Source organism: Musa acuminata, chromosome BXJ3-4 (assembly GCF_036884655.1).
Source record: "Musa acuminata AAA Group cultivar baxijiao chromosome BXJ3-4, Cavendish_Baxijiao_AAA, whole genome shotgun sequence".
Lineage (NCBI taxonomy): Eukaryota > Viridiplantae > Streptophyta > Magnoliopsida > Zingiberales > Musaceae > Musa > Musa acuminata.
The window spans coordinates 48,034,355-48,054,919 of record NC_088352.1 but is presented as its reverse complement, the minus strand read 5'-3'; the positions used below and the strand labels follow the sequence as shown (position 1 = coordinate 48,054,919).

General features: G+C 38.9%; 1 protein-coding gene across 4 annotated transcripts in view; it reads left to right on the top strand.

The window, feature by feature from the left end:
• Window positions 1–20,565, top strand: part of LOC135637134 (probable glutamate carboxypeptidase VP8) — a 21,159-nt gene extending 594 nt beyond the window's left edge. The window contains exons 3-13 of one of the 4 annotated variants that reach the window (XM_065149583.1): window positions 219–1,598; window positions 2,714–2,956; window positions 8,999–9,151; window positions 9,369–9,437; window positions 9,895–9,985; window positions 13,571–13,654; window positions 14,170–14,258; window positions 17,863–17,976; window positions 18,966–19,100; window positions 20,042–20,262; window positions 20,429–20,565. In XM_065149583.1, coding sequence (XP_065005655.1) covers window positions 597–1,598; window positions 2,714–2,956; window positions 8,999–9,151; window positions 9,369–9,437; window positions 9,895–9,985; window positions 13,571–13,654; window positions 14,170–14,258; window positions 17,863–17,976; window positions 18,966–19,100; window positions 20,042–20,224 — 2,163 coding nt within the window. In that variant the 5' untranslated portion in view covers window positions 219–596 and the 3' untranslated portion in view covers window positions 20,225–20,262; window positions 20,429–20,565. Of the gene's footprint in view, window positions 1–218; window positions 1,599–2,713; window positions 2,957–8,998; window positions 9,152–9,368; window positions 9,438–9,894; window positions 9,986–13,570; window positions 13,655–14,169; window positions 14,259–17,862; window positions 17,977–18,795; window positions 18,896–18,965; window positions 19,105–20,041; window positions 20,340–20,428 lie in introns of those variants that run through there. The other 3 variants (XR_010496162.1, XM_065149584.1, XM_065149582.1) reach the window with 3 other exon arrangements.

The window sequence follows — 20,565 nt, the reverse complement described above, 5'->3', positions numbered from 1 at the left end:
ATTCATGGAAGTTAAAATAGTAAGAAAAAGGAGGGAGAAGACAACACAGCTTGAAGTTAAAATTTGTTAAGCATTGCATCTCCTCCAAAATTGGATTGACAAATTTTTTTTTAATTTTCATTTTTCTTCAAACATTAATTAGCATCTCCTTTCCTTTATATTGCTTTCACTTTAAATAACAGTAAAGTGAATTTATTACTAGTATTATTTACTTGCAGGCATCTTCAACATCAATAATTAAGGTGGCACTTCTCATTTGTCACGTTAAAAAACTGGGCGGCTAAAATAATATCCGATAGTTCAAACCACAAGTTTGCTGCTACGTGATACTACTCGAGCGAGGAATCAGTCGCGACCTTACGCCACGGAAAAGTATAGGCGCGGCAATTATTGGTTTCCGCATCCATCCCTCAGGTGTCTCCTATTCGATTCCCACCAGGCCAAAGAAGTTTATCGGTATTTCCACTTCATTTCATAATGATGCTGAAAGCGAAAACCCATCCGCCTTCAACGCCACCCTCCGACTTCGTCCCCGTCCCCCAACTCTCTCTCTCTCTCTCTCTCTCTCTCTCTCTCTCTCTCTCTCTCTTCACGGAATGCGCCCGCCGCTCCCTCCCAAACACCCCCACGCCCACCGAGCCGTCCTCTGTTTCCTCTCCCTCGTCCTTCTCTTCTTCTTTCTCTTATACCTCTTCTCCCTTGCCCCTTCCCGGAATAAACCCTCCCCTCTTCCTTCTCCTCCGCCTTCTTCCCGCAATGCCCCCGCGGACTCCCTCAGCGATCCTCACCGCCTCTTCCTCTCCCTCTCCCCCGGCGCCAATGCTAGCATCGCAGCCCACCTCCGCACCCTCACCCTCCGCCCACACCTAGCCGGCACCCCTTCCGCGGCCCACGCCGCCTCCTACGTCCTCGCCCACCTCCGCTCCGCCGGCCTCCGGACCCTCGTGGCCGACTACTATCCGCTCCTCTCCTACCCCGCCTCCGCCTCCCTCGCCCTCCTCCGCCCTGACGGCGCCCTCCTGAGGTCACTTCCCCTTGCTGAGCCCGCAGACCCCGAGGCCGCCGCCGTGCCGCCGTACCACGCCTACTCTCCCTCAGGCGCCGCCATGGCCCCCGGGGTGTTCATCAATTATGGCCGGGAGGAGGACTACCGGGCGCTCGACCGGCTTGGTGTCGACGTCAAGGGCTGCGTCGTGATCGTGCGACGCGGCGGCGGGTACCGGGGTGCGGTGGTTGTGAGGGCCGCGGCGAGAGGCGCGGTGGCTGTGCTGATGTTTAAGGCGGCCGACCGCGGTGGAGTCGAGAGGGGGACCGTGTTGCTCGGCGGGGTCGGCGATCCGCTGACCCCCGGGTGGGCGGCTCCTTCCGCCGCGGCTGCGGCGGACGACGGTGGGGGCGAGAGGCTTGACGCCGACGAGGAGGAGGTGAGGCGGAGGTTCCCCAAGATTCCGTCGATGCCGCTGGCGGAGGCTGTGGCGATGGAGATTTTGAGGACGCTGGGTGGGCCCCCGATGCCTCGCGCTTGGAGAGACGCGTTGCCTTTGGCGGAGGACAGCGGCGTCGGACCCGGCCCCACGTTGGTCAACCTCACGTATCAGGTAATCTCGGTCGTCCATGGTTTTCATCTGCCACAGTTTGACGGCTGTAGATGGTCGTTCCTTTTCCCACAGGTATCAGCCGTCGGTTTCCTTTTTTATTTAGCTGAATTCTCTTACCGATGACGTCCCTTCTGACTCCGACGAACCATATGCAATCTTTCGCTGATGTATGCGGTCCAACGCCTTGAGAAATCAATGGCTAATAGGTCTGAAAAGGTGTTGTTTGTACTAATTCTGTCGTGTATCAGGTCAACACAATCTAAGTATACCGAGTTGTATGAGTATGAATGCTTGTCCTTGTCACAAATACGTGGATTGGTATGATGTTGCCATCATCTCACTTGATTGTTTCGCAGTAGCTATCGCAGTAGCTAATGGTTAGATACCCCTTTCTTGTGGTCCCATATTCCATATGAAGATGTCCAAATGATGCAGTGATAAGATCAACATATTCTTCTTTCCAGTTTATGATGTTCTACTTTACCAGATGGTCCATCAAAACTGTCCATTGTGTTGGTATATGATGAATTTATGTTGCAGAAATCTTCAAATTTTATGACGAGTTGGAACCTTAGCTTACTGGGGCACAGGGTCCAACCAGGATGACATGGTCCCATCTTAGAGGTGCATTCAAACAATTAAATGTCTTGTTTGAGGTGGCTTCATGTGTCTTATTCAGCCAAAACACATGTAAGATACTAGTATCAATGAATGAACGACCTGTCTTTATCATCTATAATGTATCTTAGCATTGTACTTTAGTGGGTACATTATATGTGACCCCACGTGTCTAATGTTTTCTTCGAATTGCAGCTTCTGAACCTTTGTTGACTTGTGTGTGTTGCAAATGCTACAACTTTGTCTTTCATGATCTCCTGTTTTCTAGTTATGTTTCTCTGCGGTAAAATTTATTTTGTCTGATCTGTTATTATTCTGACGTGGAACCTTTCTTGTGGAAGCATACCTTACCTTTATCTACAGGTTTTCCTTGTTATGAGAGCCTTCTCTTGTTTGCTCTTATACAATTCAATTTTTAGCTGCTTGCATATGGAAATGATCCTTTAGTTCTATGTGTTTAATTTGCACTACCATTTTATCCCTTTATGGTTGTCAAGGAAGATAAGAAGTTGGCAAAGATTCAGAATGTTTTCGGTGTCATAAGGGGAAGTGAGGAGCCAGATCGTTATGTTATCCTTGGCAACCACAGAGATGCATGGACATTTGGTGCTGTGGACCCCAATAGTGGAACAGCTGCACTTCTTGATGTTGCTCGCCGTTATGGGAGCTTGTTGCGCTCGGGCTGGAGACCTCGAAGGACAATAATCCTATGCAGTTGGGATGCAGAGGAGTTTGGAATGGTGAGTTACCTCATTCTTGCTACAGTTAGTATGACTATTGGACTGAGAATCTGTTAGTTTTTCTTGCTATTTGCTACTAAAATTTTGGACCTAATTTTGGATAAAGAAGGATACGGTTTTATGCTTTGTAGATAACTGATGGATATATTTAAATGTAACTATTTCAGTGGCAAGATCACGTAGCTACTATGTGTCACTCTCAATGAAGCTTGAATGCTTCATTTGTTACAATTATGAGTAAGGTTTACCTTACTAGTCTATACCAGTGTATCGATCAGCTATCAGTATGGTATGTACCGAGGCGTATCGATGTATCATATGTCGATACATTGGGACATACCAATGGCATAGTAAAATTATCGAAAATAGCTCCAAAATACTTGAAAAATAAAAAAAGGTTTATGATTTTTAAATTGGAAATACATATAAATTTAGCATAATTTCAAAAAAAAATAATTTAAATTAAGAAAAAATAGTGATATTTTTTTGAGTTTTGAGGAGTAGCTTTGTGGTATATTCTAGATCGTTCTTACGTTAATATTGAATTATCTACAGAGAAATGATTTGAATTGTTAGATTATTTTTTAAACAATTTAAACTTCAAGATTTAAACGAATTAAGTAATCAATCGATGGATATATCTGATTCTACTACAAAAAAGAATGATGAGATTCCACGGGCGATGGATCGGAGTCCTCGATCTTATGTATCTATATATCAATTTGATATGTTTGTCGAACCTAATCTTGAAATTGATCCCATGACATAGTATACTGATATATCGTATGCCATTATTGCATCAATGTGGTGATGGTCGTAGTTTGATCAGCGGGAACCACATGTGTTCGAGGTATCTCTTGAGGCAAGGACGATTGTGGCATGTTTTGGTGCGGAGCATGGAGAATGTCAGAACTTCTACTTTTGCCATTGATCTACTGCTCTATGTCATAAGATTGATCACTGTATTGTTGCTCGAAGAAGTATGACCAACTATCGTTGTACTGTTGTTGGTCGTAAGATTCTCCATAATACGACAACTGTGAATGTGATGAGCTTTGCTCTGACTACGTTGTGTAGGCTCTATTGCATATGTTCAAAATCTACTATTTTCCCCTTTCATGTATAAACTTGACAAGTACCTCGTTGAGCTCCATGATCTGAATCTTGGGTGGCATGTGTAAAATACTACTCATCGGGCCATGCACCATCCTCAAATTGTGTAGACGAGACCATCAACTCTCTGATGTTGCCGCCATCATTGATTGAGGCACTGTTGTCTATATCGTTGTCATGTCTCTAGACCAAGCGGGTGGTTGAATGTGATTGGTGAGGTGTCTTATCGCCCGACTCAATTTTTTTCAACTGTGCGATCGATGCTACTACCTTCCCCTTTGCCTTTACCTATTCACGCTGGGCGGATGACTGTGATAGTTGGGTGTCTCTAGTTCCTTGAGTACTCTGACTCAATGTTGTTCGGCTCCTTTCGTTACATTCTGATCGAGGGAGATCTTCCTCCTACTAGGGATGTGCTTCCTCTTCTTCTATTGCTTTGATGATATAACGCAAAGGACGTAGAGGATCTCCTTCCTCATCAAATAGAGGATCCTCTTGGTTTTCCGCTGCTTCGACCCACTCCAACATTGGCTCCAAATCTTCGTTATAGAATTGGAGGTTGATAGGATCAATCTCTGTTTCCTCTGACTCCTTGTCCGGCTTAGCACACCGCAGCCTTAGCCACATGTTATAGTGGACATATACCAATTTCTCCAACTGTTTATACGAAAGTCTGTTGCGGACCTTCGTGTGAATCAATGTAAACGTTGACCAATTATGTTTGCAATCATTAGATGTTGTCGTCTACAAAAGTACATGGACGACAACCTTCCTTAAATTTAGTGCGTCCTCTCCAAATTGTAGCCACCACTTGACTGCAAAAAGATATAAATAAGACTTTAATAGCATAGTAAATAATTAATATAGTTTATAATCTACATGTGTGTATTTTTTTCTCACGAAGAGCTATATTGTAACGACATAATACACCTACAACGTTGGAGAATGAACGAATTATTTTTCGGAATAATTGACCCTCTATCAACTACATCAGTAGTGTTCGACACGAGTCGATATATAACATTTTTTAGTGTCAACAATAAATCTGATCGCGTTTTAAGACTATACTGAAATTGAGTGCTTGGATTTAGATAATATGCTATAAGACAAATAATTTTGTTAGTAAGAATGTTTTAAATATTAAAAAAATTATGAATTAAATTGCACTGAACATGAATTTATCTATATTATGGATATCTTGGTCCATATGAACTTTAATCTTGCGATCTATGTTCTGTAAGTATTGCTCGATCTCAAAATCATCTTTAAATGCTTTCTTGACCTCCTCTTTGCTATAATCAACATATGTTTAAGATAAGACATTTGGAGGCGCTTGTCTATATCGACTTTACGGAGGATAACGTAAGATGATTTCACTCCTATTATGATTTCATTTATCGTATCATAAAATCTAGAAGAAAAAAGTCTTTTTTATCTTTTTTCCATCGCTCGATTTTGAATACCCGGAATTGGACCATTCCTGTGAAGTGATCATTGCCTTGAGGCCCTGCCTCTTGTACTGTATTGACTTTAAGGCAATAAAATTTATAGCAAACCGAATGACTCTAGATATGAGTATCTCACCATTTAGATACTTTTGCATCAAAGAGTGGATCTAATGATGATTATATATAAACTTTATAATCAACTGTGCTTGAGTTACACACTTGCTAATTGATGGTAGCTCACCAATATCCTTCAGCATTAGATCCATATAATGAGTTGCACATGGAGTCCAAAACAATGTTTTTTTTTCGATTATAAATCGACTTTCTTGAAATTTGCTCTATCATTGGTGACTATTTGGATAATGTATTGTGGTTCGATTTCTTCTATTACGATATTTATTAGGTTTTCAATATAGTTTGTATCTTGAATTTTGTTAGAAGCATTAATTGACTTATAAAAAACCACTCATTTATTGAAATATACAAGAAAATTGATGATACTCATTCTTGTTGTTCTTGTCCAATTGTCACACATTGATGTCACCCCATATTTGTCCTACTTGCGTTTGAAGGATGTGATCCAATTCTTTAGTTTTGTCATCTCCTCATCTAAATACACGTCGTGGATCTTTTTCGGTATTGGAGGTTGGATCCTCGTGCTAAACTTTTGAACAGAGGAGATCATGCTTTGATAATATGGACCTTGGGTTGTGTTTGTTGGAATCATACGAAAGTTGAACCATTTTGCAATTGCCATCCCAGTATCCTACTTTTTATTTTTTTATATGCATCGTCAATCTGTGTTTGCTTCGTTGTTTGTAGAGGATAGGCTTGCGGATTAATATCAATAATATCTGGTGCTAACCTCCTATCAAGTCCTTTCATAAAACTACGGATGCCACCCTGTCTCATGCTACCAATCCGGCTTAACTGATAGGGGTAGTCGGCTACCTCATATTGGTCGACCTCTGGATTCCTTGTGGCGTCGACCCACTGCAATTGCCATACTCCCTTTGTGAGTCAGGTCATCAATGCCTCAATGCTTCCTTATACATGCACTAATGCTCCAGTGATGCATGAATTCCAGCTTTAAGATTTGGGTCGATATCATCGTTGCGACTCTCATATTCGTCATAAACCGGTTCCTGCGTAGCCCTGTAGTATTCTTTCTTAGCTCATCTTCTTGTTCATTGTATCTTCTCTTGCCTGTTGTAACTTGTCTTGAAATGATTTATGGACCTCTGTCGGAACCCTCTTGTATTTTACAACATCGGGATACCCATCGGCCAAATGCATCTTCATCGAGGTGATTCCTTTACCCTTGTTGATGTAGTTACAATAAATGTATTGCTAATGATGACGGTTCCTATCTATCTTTTGGGCATGATCCCAAGCGTCATCATGTGCATGTTCCTATCAAAATTGAATTAAATAAGAAAGTTACGATTAACCCTAATTTAAAATAACAAGATGTGATTATACGTAATGATCCCTACTTTGTCACTATAAATATGTCAATCAATATATTCGACATTAAATACGTAGAATTGACTCAATATCATTAAATTTATCATTAAATAAACTAATTACAATAATAAATTTTTTATTAAACTCTAATTATCTTTATTTTATCACTATAAATATGCCAAACACCCTAAGAAGTATTAAATACGTAAATTTGATCCAATATAGGTCAAATTACGATGAAATTATCATTAAATTCACTAATCATATCATTAACATAGTTAATTACCTTTAATTATTCCTCTTTCATCACTATAAATATGTTAAACACTTTAATAGACATTAAAGACATCTAATTGACCCAATATGGGTCAAAATTTCATATTATTGTAATTAAATATACTAATCACAACATTAACATAGTTAATTAATCTCTAATTAGACACATCTTTCATCGCTATAAACATGTTAAATATACTAATAGGTATTAAAGACTTTGAATTGGCCCAATATTGGTCAAACTTTGATTAAATCAAGGTATGCAGTACCGAATGGTACCGGACGGTACGTACCAGTCCGACGGCATACCGGTACGCGGATCGCCCGGTACCGCTACAGTGCTACAGTATTACATTGTAGCATTGCTATAGTATAAAAATTATAAAATAATTCGGTACATCAGGGTGTACCGCTCGGTACACCGGTACCGTACCGTACCGAGCCAACCTCGAAACACCGGTACGATACGGTATTTTCATACCTTGGATTAAATCATCATTAAAACCACTAATTATAGCATTAAAAAACTTAATTAAAACCTAATTAAACCTATTATATCATCACAAACATATAAATCACTTTAATATGCATGAAATATAAAGATTTGATCCATTAAGTGTCTAATTTCAAAAAATCAACATTAAACACACTAATAATAACATTAATGGCCTTAATTACTCCATAATTAATACTATTATACTATCAAAAACATATCAAACAACATATTAGATATTAAGTCATTAACCACATAGAATAGGCTTAATCATCTTATAAATCAATAAATATCCAGAAATATAATACATATTGTATTATCTCTTGATTAGAGTGTTCTTCCTCTTAATCCTCCCAAAATAGTCTCCCAAATTTGATCCAATCTATAAATCGCAGCTTTGTTGAGTTTAGGAGAGTGAAAATGTGAGAATGTGAGAGAGATGCGAGTGAGAAAGAGTTTGAGAGTTGAAGAGATTGAGAGAGTGGAATGGGTTGAAAGAGGGGGGATGAAAGGGTTTAAACATTTTTTCCTATGGTTCAAACGATCAAATTAATCGTTTGAAATAGGACAATCTTAGCCTTTGGTCAGTAACGGTTGAAATCCGATCATTACTGACCTGTGCAAGCCTCGTATCATCTTATACGAGTTCATGTAACAGTAACACTTGGTATATGGTGGTCCACGCACCGGTCCCTTGTCAGCTCGGTACATACTGCCGATATCGGGTGGCATGTGTTGGTATAGAAAACCCTGATTATGAGGCCATATCTTCTCTCAAAGTTAGATGATAGATCATGCAATGCAATTGCATGATATATCATGCAAATGGAGCTCAAAGCAATTAGTGCGTGAATGCTTCATTTGTGACATTTATGAAGTGATAACTTCTCTCAAACTAGGAATTGAATGCCCGTACCCAACTTATGTGTGGTTACATAATAGATCATGCAAATAGGGCTAAAAATTCTAAAAAAGAACTTATAGATATGCACTGAACAAGATGCAGTTGTGGTCACTATCATATATATGCATATGATGCTTCTTGTGCAAGTAAGCTAATCTACAACTGAAAGCACCTGTGCTTTATACCGTACAACATCTCTTCCTGCATGTTTTTTGTTGAGATGTTTCAAGTTAGTTTGAGGTCCAAGATCAAAATTTTCTTCTAAAATGATTGAGTTGTAGTACCTTGTGCTCATTACTGCATTTTCACATTTTTCATCTAATTCAAGTTTTTTTTTATAGATTGGATCTACTGAATGGGTTGAGCAGAACCTTGGAAAATTGACATCGATGACTGTGACATACTTGAATGTCGATTGTGCAGTTCAAGGTGATGGTTTTTTTGCTGGTGCAACTCCCCAGTTGGACAAGCTTCTAGTTCAAGTTACAAAACAGGTGAACATGCAATACTGTTGCAAGTTTGTTAATTCTTCTCTTGTATAATAATTGATGTGAAGTTTTCTATTAAGTGGGTGCTCTTTGCTCATTAATAGAAAAATAAAAAGAATCAATTTAGTTTTATATAAATGAGATGTGAAGTTTTCTCACCAAGTGAGTATAGGCATTTTTTCACATCTATATTTGTTATATGGTGGTCATCTTGATGTTTCAGATCCAGGATCCAGATTTGGAAGGCAGGACGGTTTATGATTCTTGGGCAGCAAATAATGAAGGTATCAGTGTAAGCTGTTAGTACCTATGTTATTCTTTCTTCTATCAGTGATACAGATTACAGAACTTGATTGAGCACTTGTATACTTAATACAATGGAAACTGAATGAAAAAAAAAATCTAATTTGGAGCCAGTTAGATTCTTTAAGAGTTGTTCTAGATTTTTTTTTAATAGAGTAAATTAGAGATTTTCAATGGAACTATCCTCTTAGCCTTCTTAGTTTATTTTTTTTCTTTATCTGTGAGGATGGAATCATTATCCTTTCACTGCCAAGACATTGAAATGCTTGAGTATTAATTTTATGTGTTTTTATGTCCAGCAGTATAGTTTTACTGGTTTACTTCATCGTACCTGGCTTTTTGTTGTGACAATAATACAATAGGCTTTTTGCTTGAATTCAGTAGTTTAATTTTCTTTTCCTGGTGTTACGCTAATCTTGTATGCTAGTTATGATTTTTCAATGCAGAAGATTGAAAGACTGGCTAGAGCTGATTCAGATTTTTCTGCATTTTTACACCATGCGGGGATTCCTTCTGTGGATTTGTACTATGGTGAAGGTATCTCTCTTAGTCCACTATGTTAGATTATAACTTTATCTAAAATGAGAAAATATGCTGCCTTAACTGGCACAATGTTGTGCTATGTTTCATGCACAATTTTGGGTGACAATTTGAAGTTAGAAAATCCGCCCTTAACTGTCACAAGTTGTTGGTAAGTATTGTATCTTGTGAATATATATTTTTACAGTTGCTTATTCATCATAAAAAGATGTTTTAGCTGGAATGTGACTGTTTAAGGCATGTAGTTAAATATATATTTGTTAAGTTTATGGTATATATGCATTTGCCTTCTCTATTATGATGATCAAGGAAATATAAAATGACATTAGATCTGAATTTATTTTAGTTTGAAGCATTTGCTGGATTACTGGGTTGCATGTGGAGGAACTTGTTTATGTGCAGTGAGCGATATGCTCCTTGTCCCAATCAAGCACTATCAGTGAATAGCAATAGATAGACATCTTGCTGGGTAAATACTGTTTGTTCATAGCTGAATTGTGCCAGCTTAACTTGTTCATGGTTGTATCTATAGAACGGTGGGCATGAGTTGACAAGTTTGAGGGATGGAGTAATGGATTTGCTACTCTGGGTGTCATCACTTATGCTAATTCTATCTCTATGGGAGATTAAAAGTAGAAGATGGACATTTAGTCAAGAAAAGGAATTCTAACACATTCTGTCATCACCTTGTTTGATTTGTAAGCCGGCTTAAATAGGCACGTGAATGACATAGATTCACTTCTGATGATGTAATTTTGCACTTTCATTTGCCTTTTTAAATGCTGTTTCCTTGTTTTCATGTACGCTAAACACTTTGCATTGCTACTAAGGTGACTGGAAGGTAATATATTTATTTTTGAATGACCGTAGAGTTTTCTGTCTCCTTGTATGAAAGGTTGACCAGAGTAAGCTTTTTATATGTGGGAAGCTGCATAAATTTGTATTGTTGTCTCTGAAGGTCAAGGTCATTGTCTTAGCTTTTGATCAACAAAGAAAGATTGATGTCTGAATAACGTAGAGGACTTGGTTATGTTTATTAACTCTGGTCTGCTTTGGTGAGAAGTTACACCATTGATCTGACAAATCAATTGTGTTTCTTATTGGAAGTGTTTCTTTGGATGCTATGTGGCTTTTGATTGATATCTTTCAAGGAATGTTCTTTTCACTTGATCATACCTGGAAGGAAATATAGAGAGTAGAAACTTTTTGTTACTAAGATCAGCCCTGTTTCTTGTTTTCTTCAATCGAGACAACTACGATTGTTTTTAGGTCTCTTCAATCAGTGGGTTGATGCTTTATTACTTGTAATTGGTTCTACAATGGTGCCTGATATGCTGTCTTTGATTATTATTGGTCCTATCTTAACACCCCAGTTTAGTCCCAACAGGTTAATGAGTTAGCTTGGGTTTAAGAATTTTATGTAGTGGTTTAGACTCAACAGGTTAATGAGTCAGTTATCCCATCAAATTGAGATGTGACAAATATTATCAAGGTTACCTATTGGAGATGATGAGAGACTCGAGTAAAAAAGATTACCCGTGGATTGGATTAGAGAGTACATTAAAGCATGGTGCCACCATTAGCTTAGGTATCATATGCACCATGTTTGAGTTTGTTCTGGATGATGTTGATGCTTAACGATAGCGTCAAATCATTGAGGGAGATTATATAACCCTTGTTTAGTTCCATATTGGTGGTGGGCAAAGATTTAGATTGACTTATAAGGGTTTGATGGATGCACTATCACTAACTGGGGCTTAAACATATTCAGCTACTTTGGCGCTAGGAGGGCCCAATGTTGCAAGAACGCCCACAATCGAGCAACCCTGGGCGAGGTCCTAGAGAGGAGCCGCCCGCTGCTCACCTGACCTTCGGGATCGGAGGGCAGCTCCCTCTTCCTTCGAACCTGGAAGGGAACACCTCAACCCCAACCCCAAACCGCTACTGACGGTTATTCAACGATCCTGGGTTTCGCCTCCTGGGACCACAATGGGACGACCTGCTGTCTTAGCCGAGGCATTCCTCAGCCTCACCCACTAAGTCCAAGCGCTGGCGGGGATGATGCAGACTATCATCCCCCTAGTTCCCCAACTCGGCCAGCAGGCGGCATTGCCCCAACCACCGCTGCCATGGGACTTGACAACCCCTGTCATCACGCCACAGGAGCCTATCTCGATTGGCCAGCAACCCAGAGCTGTGGATGCTAATCCGTTGGCCGAAGAGCAGTCAGGAGACTTGAGGCCGACGCCCGAGCATAGCGCCCCGGTCCCCGACGCACCACCCCAAGCTGCCTCGAGCTCGATACCTTATCATCCAACTCGGCGGACTCTCTCCGGGCTCAGCTACACCTGGTTTCAGTCATGTGCTCGAGTAGTGTTGCTAGGCCAAACTAGTGCCGGAGTAGTGTCGCTCAGCCAGTCATATGCCTGAGTAGTGTTGCTTGGCCAAACTAGTGCCCGAGCAGTGTGGCTCGGCCAGTCGTGTGCCCGAGTAGCGTTGCTTGGCCAAACCAATACCCGAGCAGTACGACTCGGCCAGTCATGTGCCCAAGTAGCGTTGCTCGACCAAACCAGTGCCCGAGTAGTATGGCTTGGCCAGTCTAGTGCCCGAGTCATGATACTCACCTTGTCCAACGTTCGAGCCACACCTCGGCCTATCGGGGCCCCGGTTACATCTCAGTTGATCCGATGCCCGAGCAGGGACAACAACGTTATAATCCACCCACCTAAAGGGACTGCAGATCCAACCAACAACAACCCCAAGCTGTGCCTCACGCCCTTCCACAGTAGCTGTTTGTGGACTTGCAGCTGTTCGTTCAACCCTCTAAAGTCCTTGTTTTCCTCCTCTCCCTCTTTTCTCTTGTGCACGCAAGGTGCTCGCTGAATTGCTTGTAAAGCTTCCCCTTTTCGTGAGACGTCGGGACTTGTCCGTCGCTCGTTCTTCGAACTAATCAACTTTCTCTTTTACAGGTCCTTTGAGACCTGCGAGAGGTTGTAAGTTGGTTGATCTTTGCGGACGCAAATCGCAAGGGCGAAGTGCGACTTAGGCAACACAAGCTAAGTTCGCGTATTTGCCGCAAGGGTGCCTCGCGACTTAGGCAACACAAGCTAAGTTCACGTCTTTGCCGCAAGGGTGCCTCACGACTTAGGCAATTCCAGCTAAGTCCATGACACATCGGCTACGGCATAAGGTTGCTCAACAACTAGGTAATAAAGTTCCTTGGTACTAGTGGACCAAAGATAGGTTCTAACTCTTCCTATTCATATTGGGTGAAATACTAGCATTATCAAAACTTGTACAAATTGCTGTATATTATTGTTTATAGCAAGATTTGATGCAGTGTCAGTTGTTTCAAAGTTTTGCCTTATGAGGGGGGTGACAACATTTCTCCATCACTTGTTGACTCTCAGTGCATTTCACTAATTCCATGAGGCCTACTGATCAAAATGATTAAGCTTTTGCATGATTGTTTTGATTCTCTGCTCTACATTTTCACTTCAATCATATTATCTGAAAAGGTAACAGCATTCCTAGTTTTTGTTATTATGATCAGATGGGGATAATTCTATATTGTGCTTTCAGCATTCGGCGGCTACCATACTGCTTTTGACTCCTATAAATGGATGATAGAACATGGAGATCCATCATTTCATCGCCATGTAGCCAGTAAGTGTTTCATTTTCTTACTTGTTCGATATAAAATACTCATCATATCTTCATGTCATTATGTTGAGTTTATTGTAGAGTTAGGACCTTAACTTCAAGACATAAATTACATCAGATGGGAGAGAACAGGGTTTTCTGATGGATGAACAGCAAGGAATTTCTCTTCCTTTAGTAGTCCAGTCATTTGGAAATGATTGACATATCCTCTGAATATGAGATTGGAGTATTAACATATCACAAGAACTTCTATGATTAGTTCTAGTTAGTTTACAATGTGCAATTTGGATTTCACTATCGATTCAAAGCATAAACAGTATCTGGTTTCAGTTCTTTTGTGCTGATGGGAATAGGCTGATACATCGTGGGGTTTGATGAAAAATACATATAACACTTTTTTATTACAGGGTTTTCTGAGACTGCTACATTTTTCTGAGCAGTCAACTTAGAAATGTTGCTTTCAGTTGATTCTTTATCCATAATTATTTCAGTTATTGAGTTTGTTGCATGTTTCTCAGTTGCTGAACTTTGGGGCCTCTTAGGTCTTCGGCTAGCAGATGATCCAGTCCTACCTTTTGATTACCTTTCTTACTCTACCCAGTTACATGTAAGTATTTGTCATATAAAGTTTATATATAAATTGTGCTCAGAGTATGACAAAATGACTTAGTTAATGCTTTGTCTTCTGTGTTGTCAAAGGTGCAAAATTCCAAAAAGCTGAGGTGTTAGACATTCGATTAAGCTATCCCGTCAACGAAAGTGAGACACTCACCATTATAATTTAAAAAATTACTAATCAGGTTAAAAATAATATAATTGAAAAAAACGGTGATCACCACAAACAAGTAGGCTGTAGGAGAACACAAGGAGAAGCCATTGGAGACGAAGATGGAGGCGAAGTGATCATCGGCATGAATCACAATGACAATAGTAGGTAAGTAGGCAGTTATAAAAGCACTGAGAGAAGTGGAGGTGGTTGTTGGCAAAGGTCATAGCGCAACAACAATCAATTGGAGAAGACTTGTCGCAAGCGAAAGTGATCAGAGAATAGCTCTTGAAGGCGATTGTAAGTGAAAATCATGGTGGTGGTTGCTGGTGGTTGAAGAATAGTTGTCAGAGGCTATTGTAAGAAAATTCACAGCGGGCAACATAGTGATAGTCGATTGGAGAATAGTTGTTGGACGCGGAGATGGAGATGAAAATCATTGCATAAGCAATAGCGAGTGTAACAACAATTAGAGAAGAGCTATAAGAGAAAAAGGTGAAGACACTTATCCGCAAAAATCACAACGGCAATGATAGGCCTTCGAAGGTCGCAATGATGAATACCAAGTGGTCATAGTGGTAATGAAGAAGCTATGGTGTCACCAGCATGAAAGGAGTTCGAGGGATTGAAGAACCATTAGTGAATTGGTTTAGTCGATCAATTCATCAACTTTGATTAGGCTTAGGCTTTGATTTAAGCTCTATTGGAGTGGACTAGGCTAGTGAGGCATCTAGGTTGGGCCAGGCGAGCACCTAAGCCATCCAACACCTCGCCTCGGGCACTTGCCTAGGCACCATTTGATTTAACCGTCTTGCCTTAGTTTTTTGCAAGGCTCTTGGTGCTCATGGCTCGCCTTGCTCGAGTGCCTGTGGCATCATTGATATATATAGCTCTCCTTGCTTGAGTGCTTGTGACATCATTGATATATATATGTATGTATATATATGCATGTATGTATATGTATATGTATATATGTATATATGCATGTATGTATATGTATATATATATATGCATGTATGTATATGTATATATATATATATATATATATATATATATATATATATATATATATATATATATATATATATATATATATATATATATATATATATATATATATATGAATGTATGTATATGATACATATAGATATACATATCAGGGGAGGGTTTTCTTAAACAACAAGGAACTGAAGCAACTATTCAATCAAATGATATTGAGCATGTTTCCCATCTCTTCTCCAGAAACAAGTGGGAAATTTCTTTGCAAAATTGTGCTCAATTTCATATGTGGCAATTCTGCCAAGATCTCTTCGTTAGTTGGGATAAGAATCAGTACGAATCAGATTTTTTGAGGAACACATCGAGAGAGAATTTGATTTGGTTAGACAATGTGTGGTTGTTAAAAAATGTATATATACAAATATACATATGTTTATGTTTATGTACATATACATATTATATATACATATGCATATGAGCCATAGTGATATTTTTTTAACCACTAAAGACAAGTAGATAGCTTTCATCTTTGTTTTTTTTTTTTTTGTTTCCATGGGCTCTACTATGATTCAGCTCTAGATAACTCACTATCTTTTCTTTTTCACACCCAAGTTGTTTCACTGGCACCAAATTGTAGTCATCCCATTGCAACAACCAACTTGCTCTTGGGATAAAGTGGTTAGGTAGCCGCCCATTCGGTCAAGTTAGGCTTTGGTCGACTTGAATACGGTAGTGGTCTACTAGAGGATGGTTTGAAGACCGGATCGTCTTGAAGATGTCTTGAAGGGGTGACCTACTTGGGAATGTGAGTGACTTTGGGATGCGACCTTCTTGAAGATATGGGTGACTTTGGTTGACTTATACACCGGGTGGGGTTGATTTGCTCAGGTTCTACAATGACAATACAAACCTTTCCAGCTCTAGATAGCACACTAGAAATATCAACAACAAAGCCGGAAAATCCCAATTATGTGGGTCAACTACGTGGACCAGTATTTAAATTTTATTAGAAGTTTCTATTAAAATCTTCCTTTACCTCTCCTCATGCCACTAACAGTAATTATTTCACTATCATTTAATAATCCAGGACCTTCATGTCTTCTTCAATCTTCATCTACCTTAAAAGATGTATACATTTATGTTAATTGATGTGTATACTGTTCATTGGACATTCATATTGTCAATTTTGATCATCAAACGGATGTGGTGAAATTGCTTCCAATTTTTTAGTGTTGTTTTGTCTTGAAAAGAGAAAGAAAGTCTTTCAGGATGGAATGCGGGAGTCACAACTGATCGACGGAGAATTTCTGTCGAGGACCAAAAATGTCTGTGTCCCATATTCTATGCAAAAGATGTGCCGAGGGGTACAAAAGATGTGCCAAGTTAGTTTCAGGTTGTTGTGGGCAAAAGAAGTTGGTAAGATGTTTAAATATTCGAATTCAATCTAGCTAGTCTAGAATAAAAACATACATGGAGACAAGGTTTGCAATACCATCTGATATGGTTTGGTATGGATGGTATTTACTGGTACTTTTAAACGTTCTAGCCCCTCGAAGTTTTGCAAGTTGCTGGTATCCGGCAGAAAAACATTACCGGACAAAAAACATATATTCAGTTTGTTGCTGTCAGGTGCAAAACGTACTGGCCCATCGCATGTTTTTGAAAATCGTTATGTAAGGAAGTTCAAATATGTCATATCAAGCATATGGTTTTTCTAGGACAATGAAGATCATATGTATGCCTGTTTTTCATGTCTGAGCTTTTTCATTACTTTTCTTAGTCATTTTTTTATACCAACATAATTAGTTTATAGAAAGATTTTTCTTTGTTTTGTTCTAATCCCAATAAAATTTTTCTGTAGTTGTGTTTTCTGACATTAATTTAATTACAATGATTGAAAGTTGAACAACTTCAAGCAGTTATGATAGTGCTTTATGTTTAGTATTATCTAGTTTCTAATATTCTTGCTAGATTAGGTAATTCACAAATTAATCCTTTATTAACCAAGCATTCCCATCCCTCCATAATGTATCATTTAGCTCTCTGGTCCTACCTGCTTTATATATCGATACCCTATGTGGCTTAGTTTCTCACAAACCGACAATTTGTTTGTCTTTCTCTACATCCAATACTAGATAAAATGAACTTCCGTTGAGTAATTTATGAATTAATGAAAGGTTTGTCTCAACCTGTATTTTCTTTTCACTTTATCTATTATCAAACTCCTTCCCTCACTTTAACTAATTTTCCTCTAGGACCAAACTTATATTAGTTGTTATCATAAGCATTAAATGAACATAAACTGTAACATCCTCAGATTATGATGTTAAGGTGCTTCAAACAGTTAGGCATACATTTTTTACAAAAAGTTTCTTCATGATAAGGAAGCTTTCTTCTGCTTTTATGGAGCTGATTTATAGATTTGACTTGCCTCTTATACTTGTAGGAGTATGCAACTACATTGATTACCTTTCTGGATGGTGGGATATCTGTGCATCCTTTAAATGCCTCTGTTGACGAGCTCTCTGCTGCAATCAGAGAAGCTCTGGAAGAAGGAAAGGTCAGACTTGAAACTTGCCATAAAGTTCATTATTGTTATTTTTGGTTGGGTTTGCTAAATCATGTGATATTTGTTGGTAATAGAAAACATTTTTTTGTGTTGTATGAGTTAAACAATAGAATGATTATCTGTGATATGTGATTTTTTTTCTCCATCAAAATCTTCGGGAGGAAGGATTTGGGCATTAATCTGTATAAAAATTCATTTATTGTTTTTTTATCTTAACAGTTGTGGGGTGTTTGTGGCAGGGTTTTGTATTCTGATCAGACTTGTCACTGCAAAACCAGTATTTATTGGTCCACCCAAAGACTAGGACTAGACCAGACAGCTTGATACTTGTCAATATTTTATTTTTAATTATATTTTTCTGTGATACTGTGTAGGTAGTACAGGTTGGCGTATTCAATATGCTAGTACCATACTAATTTGAGGTGTGGGGACTGGTATTGAATCAATTTTAAACCTTTCTTTAAGTACGAAATAAGTAAGAAAATGAATAAGCACTATTTGTTCATTTCGACTCCTGAAGAAGCGTCCCAAGAATAAGTCACTTGTGTTATGTAGAAAAAATCCCTCTATCTGCAACAAGAAGTCATCCAATGACAAAATCCATCCATATAGAGAACCATTTAGATGGTGACACATTTTAGCAAAACCATGCACTGGTGTCATCCATGATCATATTGCCTCACTGGTGTCACAACTTATATATTGTAGTTATTGGTGTCAGCCATGCAATTTCTTTTTATCCCTTGTGATTTGTCATCCAATCCCTTTGTCTGAAGAAAAGAAACTTATTGGTTTGTCTTTTTGTTGCAGCTATGTTAGCATTTCTGTTGCTATTTGCCTATGATATGTTTGTGCTCTATTCTTGCTAAAACTCAGAAGCAACCTCTGTATGAATGAAGGCTGGTTCATGGTATACAACTATAATTCCTGTAGAAGCTATCCAATTGTTGTTTACACTTTATAATGAAAACAAATGACAGAAACTGCAAGAGGTAGAAACCTCAGAGGAGTTTGCTGCCTTGAGGATACGTGCTTTCAATGATCGCCTAATGCTGGCTGAAAGAGGCTTCCTGGAAGCAGAGGGGCTTAGAAGAAAACAGTGGTTTAAGCATATGGTATGCATAAAACGAGCCATATAAGGGCTAGAATGTTGATAGACTCTTTTTTTATAGTTCTGCAACTAATTGTCCAATTCTTGGAAACAGGAATTGCTCAGATTCTAATGTTCCTATTGAATTGATTTCTTCAGTGTGCTATTACGTATGTTAATTTTGATTAACAATCAATAATAATTAGCTGGTTAAAAGAAACCATGAATTATGAATATAGTTCTGGAAACATAAGAAATAACTGAGGCACCTCGTAGATTTGCAAAAACAAAAATTGACTGCAGTTGTAGTTAAAATTTCTAAATCATATTTATTTGTGTTTTCCTTGATCTTTCAATTGTCATTTAAAAGAAAACAAAACAGTAAGGGATAAATCTATTAATATTCTTGTTTAAATGTATACTCTCCTAGTTACTTGCAAACTTTACAGTAAGAATAAGAAGGGAGACATTTGATCATACCAGAAGTGTAAAATCTTTTATAAGATAGGATGCAGGCAATTGCAGGATATTTATAATAAGTGCTAATGTAGACCAGCGATCCACGTGGAATATGTGCACAAAATTAGGTGAAGGATCCATGTGAAAAATCAGCCGGTTCTCCTTTTAACCTAATGTTTAACCTCACAACATGGTTTGCGGAGTAGGCATTGAACAACTAAAAGAATTCCAGCCAGAAACCTCTTTGTCAGTGAGTCTCCATGTGTACGATGACAATAAATTATTTTCATTTGTAATGCTAGCCAAATCTTTTAGTCAGCGATGATATTGGTATTTGTTTTGTTATCTGATCAATCAATATAATTTATGTTTTCTAGTTGCTTGAATTGTCTTTGTTTGTTTTGCTACCCTTGCTGAACCAGTAACATACCACACTAGTCGCGTCCTCAGATTTAGGGACATCTCTGATGGGAATGCACCAATGAACTCATTCATTATGGCTGGCAGGTATACTCTCCACCCGAGGATTCTGAGAGCAAGATGCCGTTCTTTCCTGGTATAGCCGATGCCATATCTCCAGCAAGGAAACATGCAGGAAAAGGAACACAACTGGGTGTTCAACATGAAATTTGGAGAGTTGCTAGAGCTATTCGGAGGGTTGCTGCTACTCTTAGGGGAGAGCTAATCTGAGGGCACAGAAGAATACCAAACTGCTGTACAGTGATAATGTATATGCCACAAGTTTCATTCTTCCGCAGTTAGAAATAAACCTATATATATCAGATGAAAATATCTGTGTGTGCAAGTTGCATTCTTGATGAATTTTTCTGCTACTTTCTTCCCAGTTTTGCACAAAATATTACTTCCTATGTTATAAGTCTTGATGATTGATAGGTTATAGCAAATGTTGAGGGAAGCAATCTCACCTGCTGAGGACTATGCTATGGAGTTGAATGCAACATCTGGTGTTAATTGGATTGGGCCGGGCATCTCACTTGGTTCGGCCTGTTAACGCAATGGACTGGGTGGAC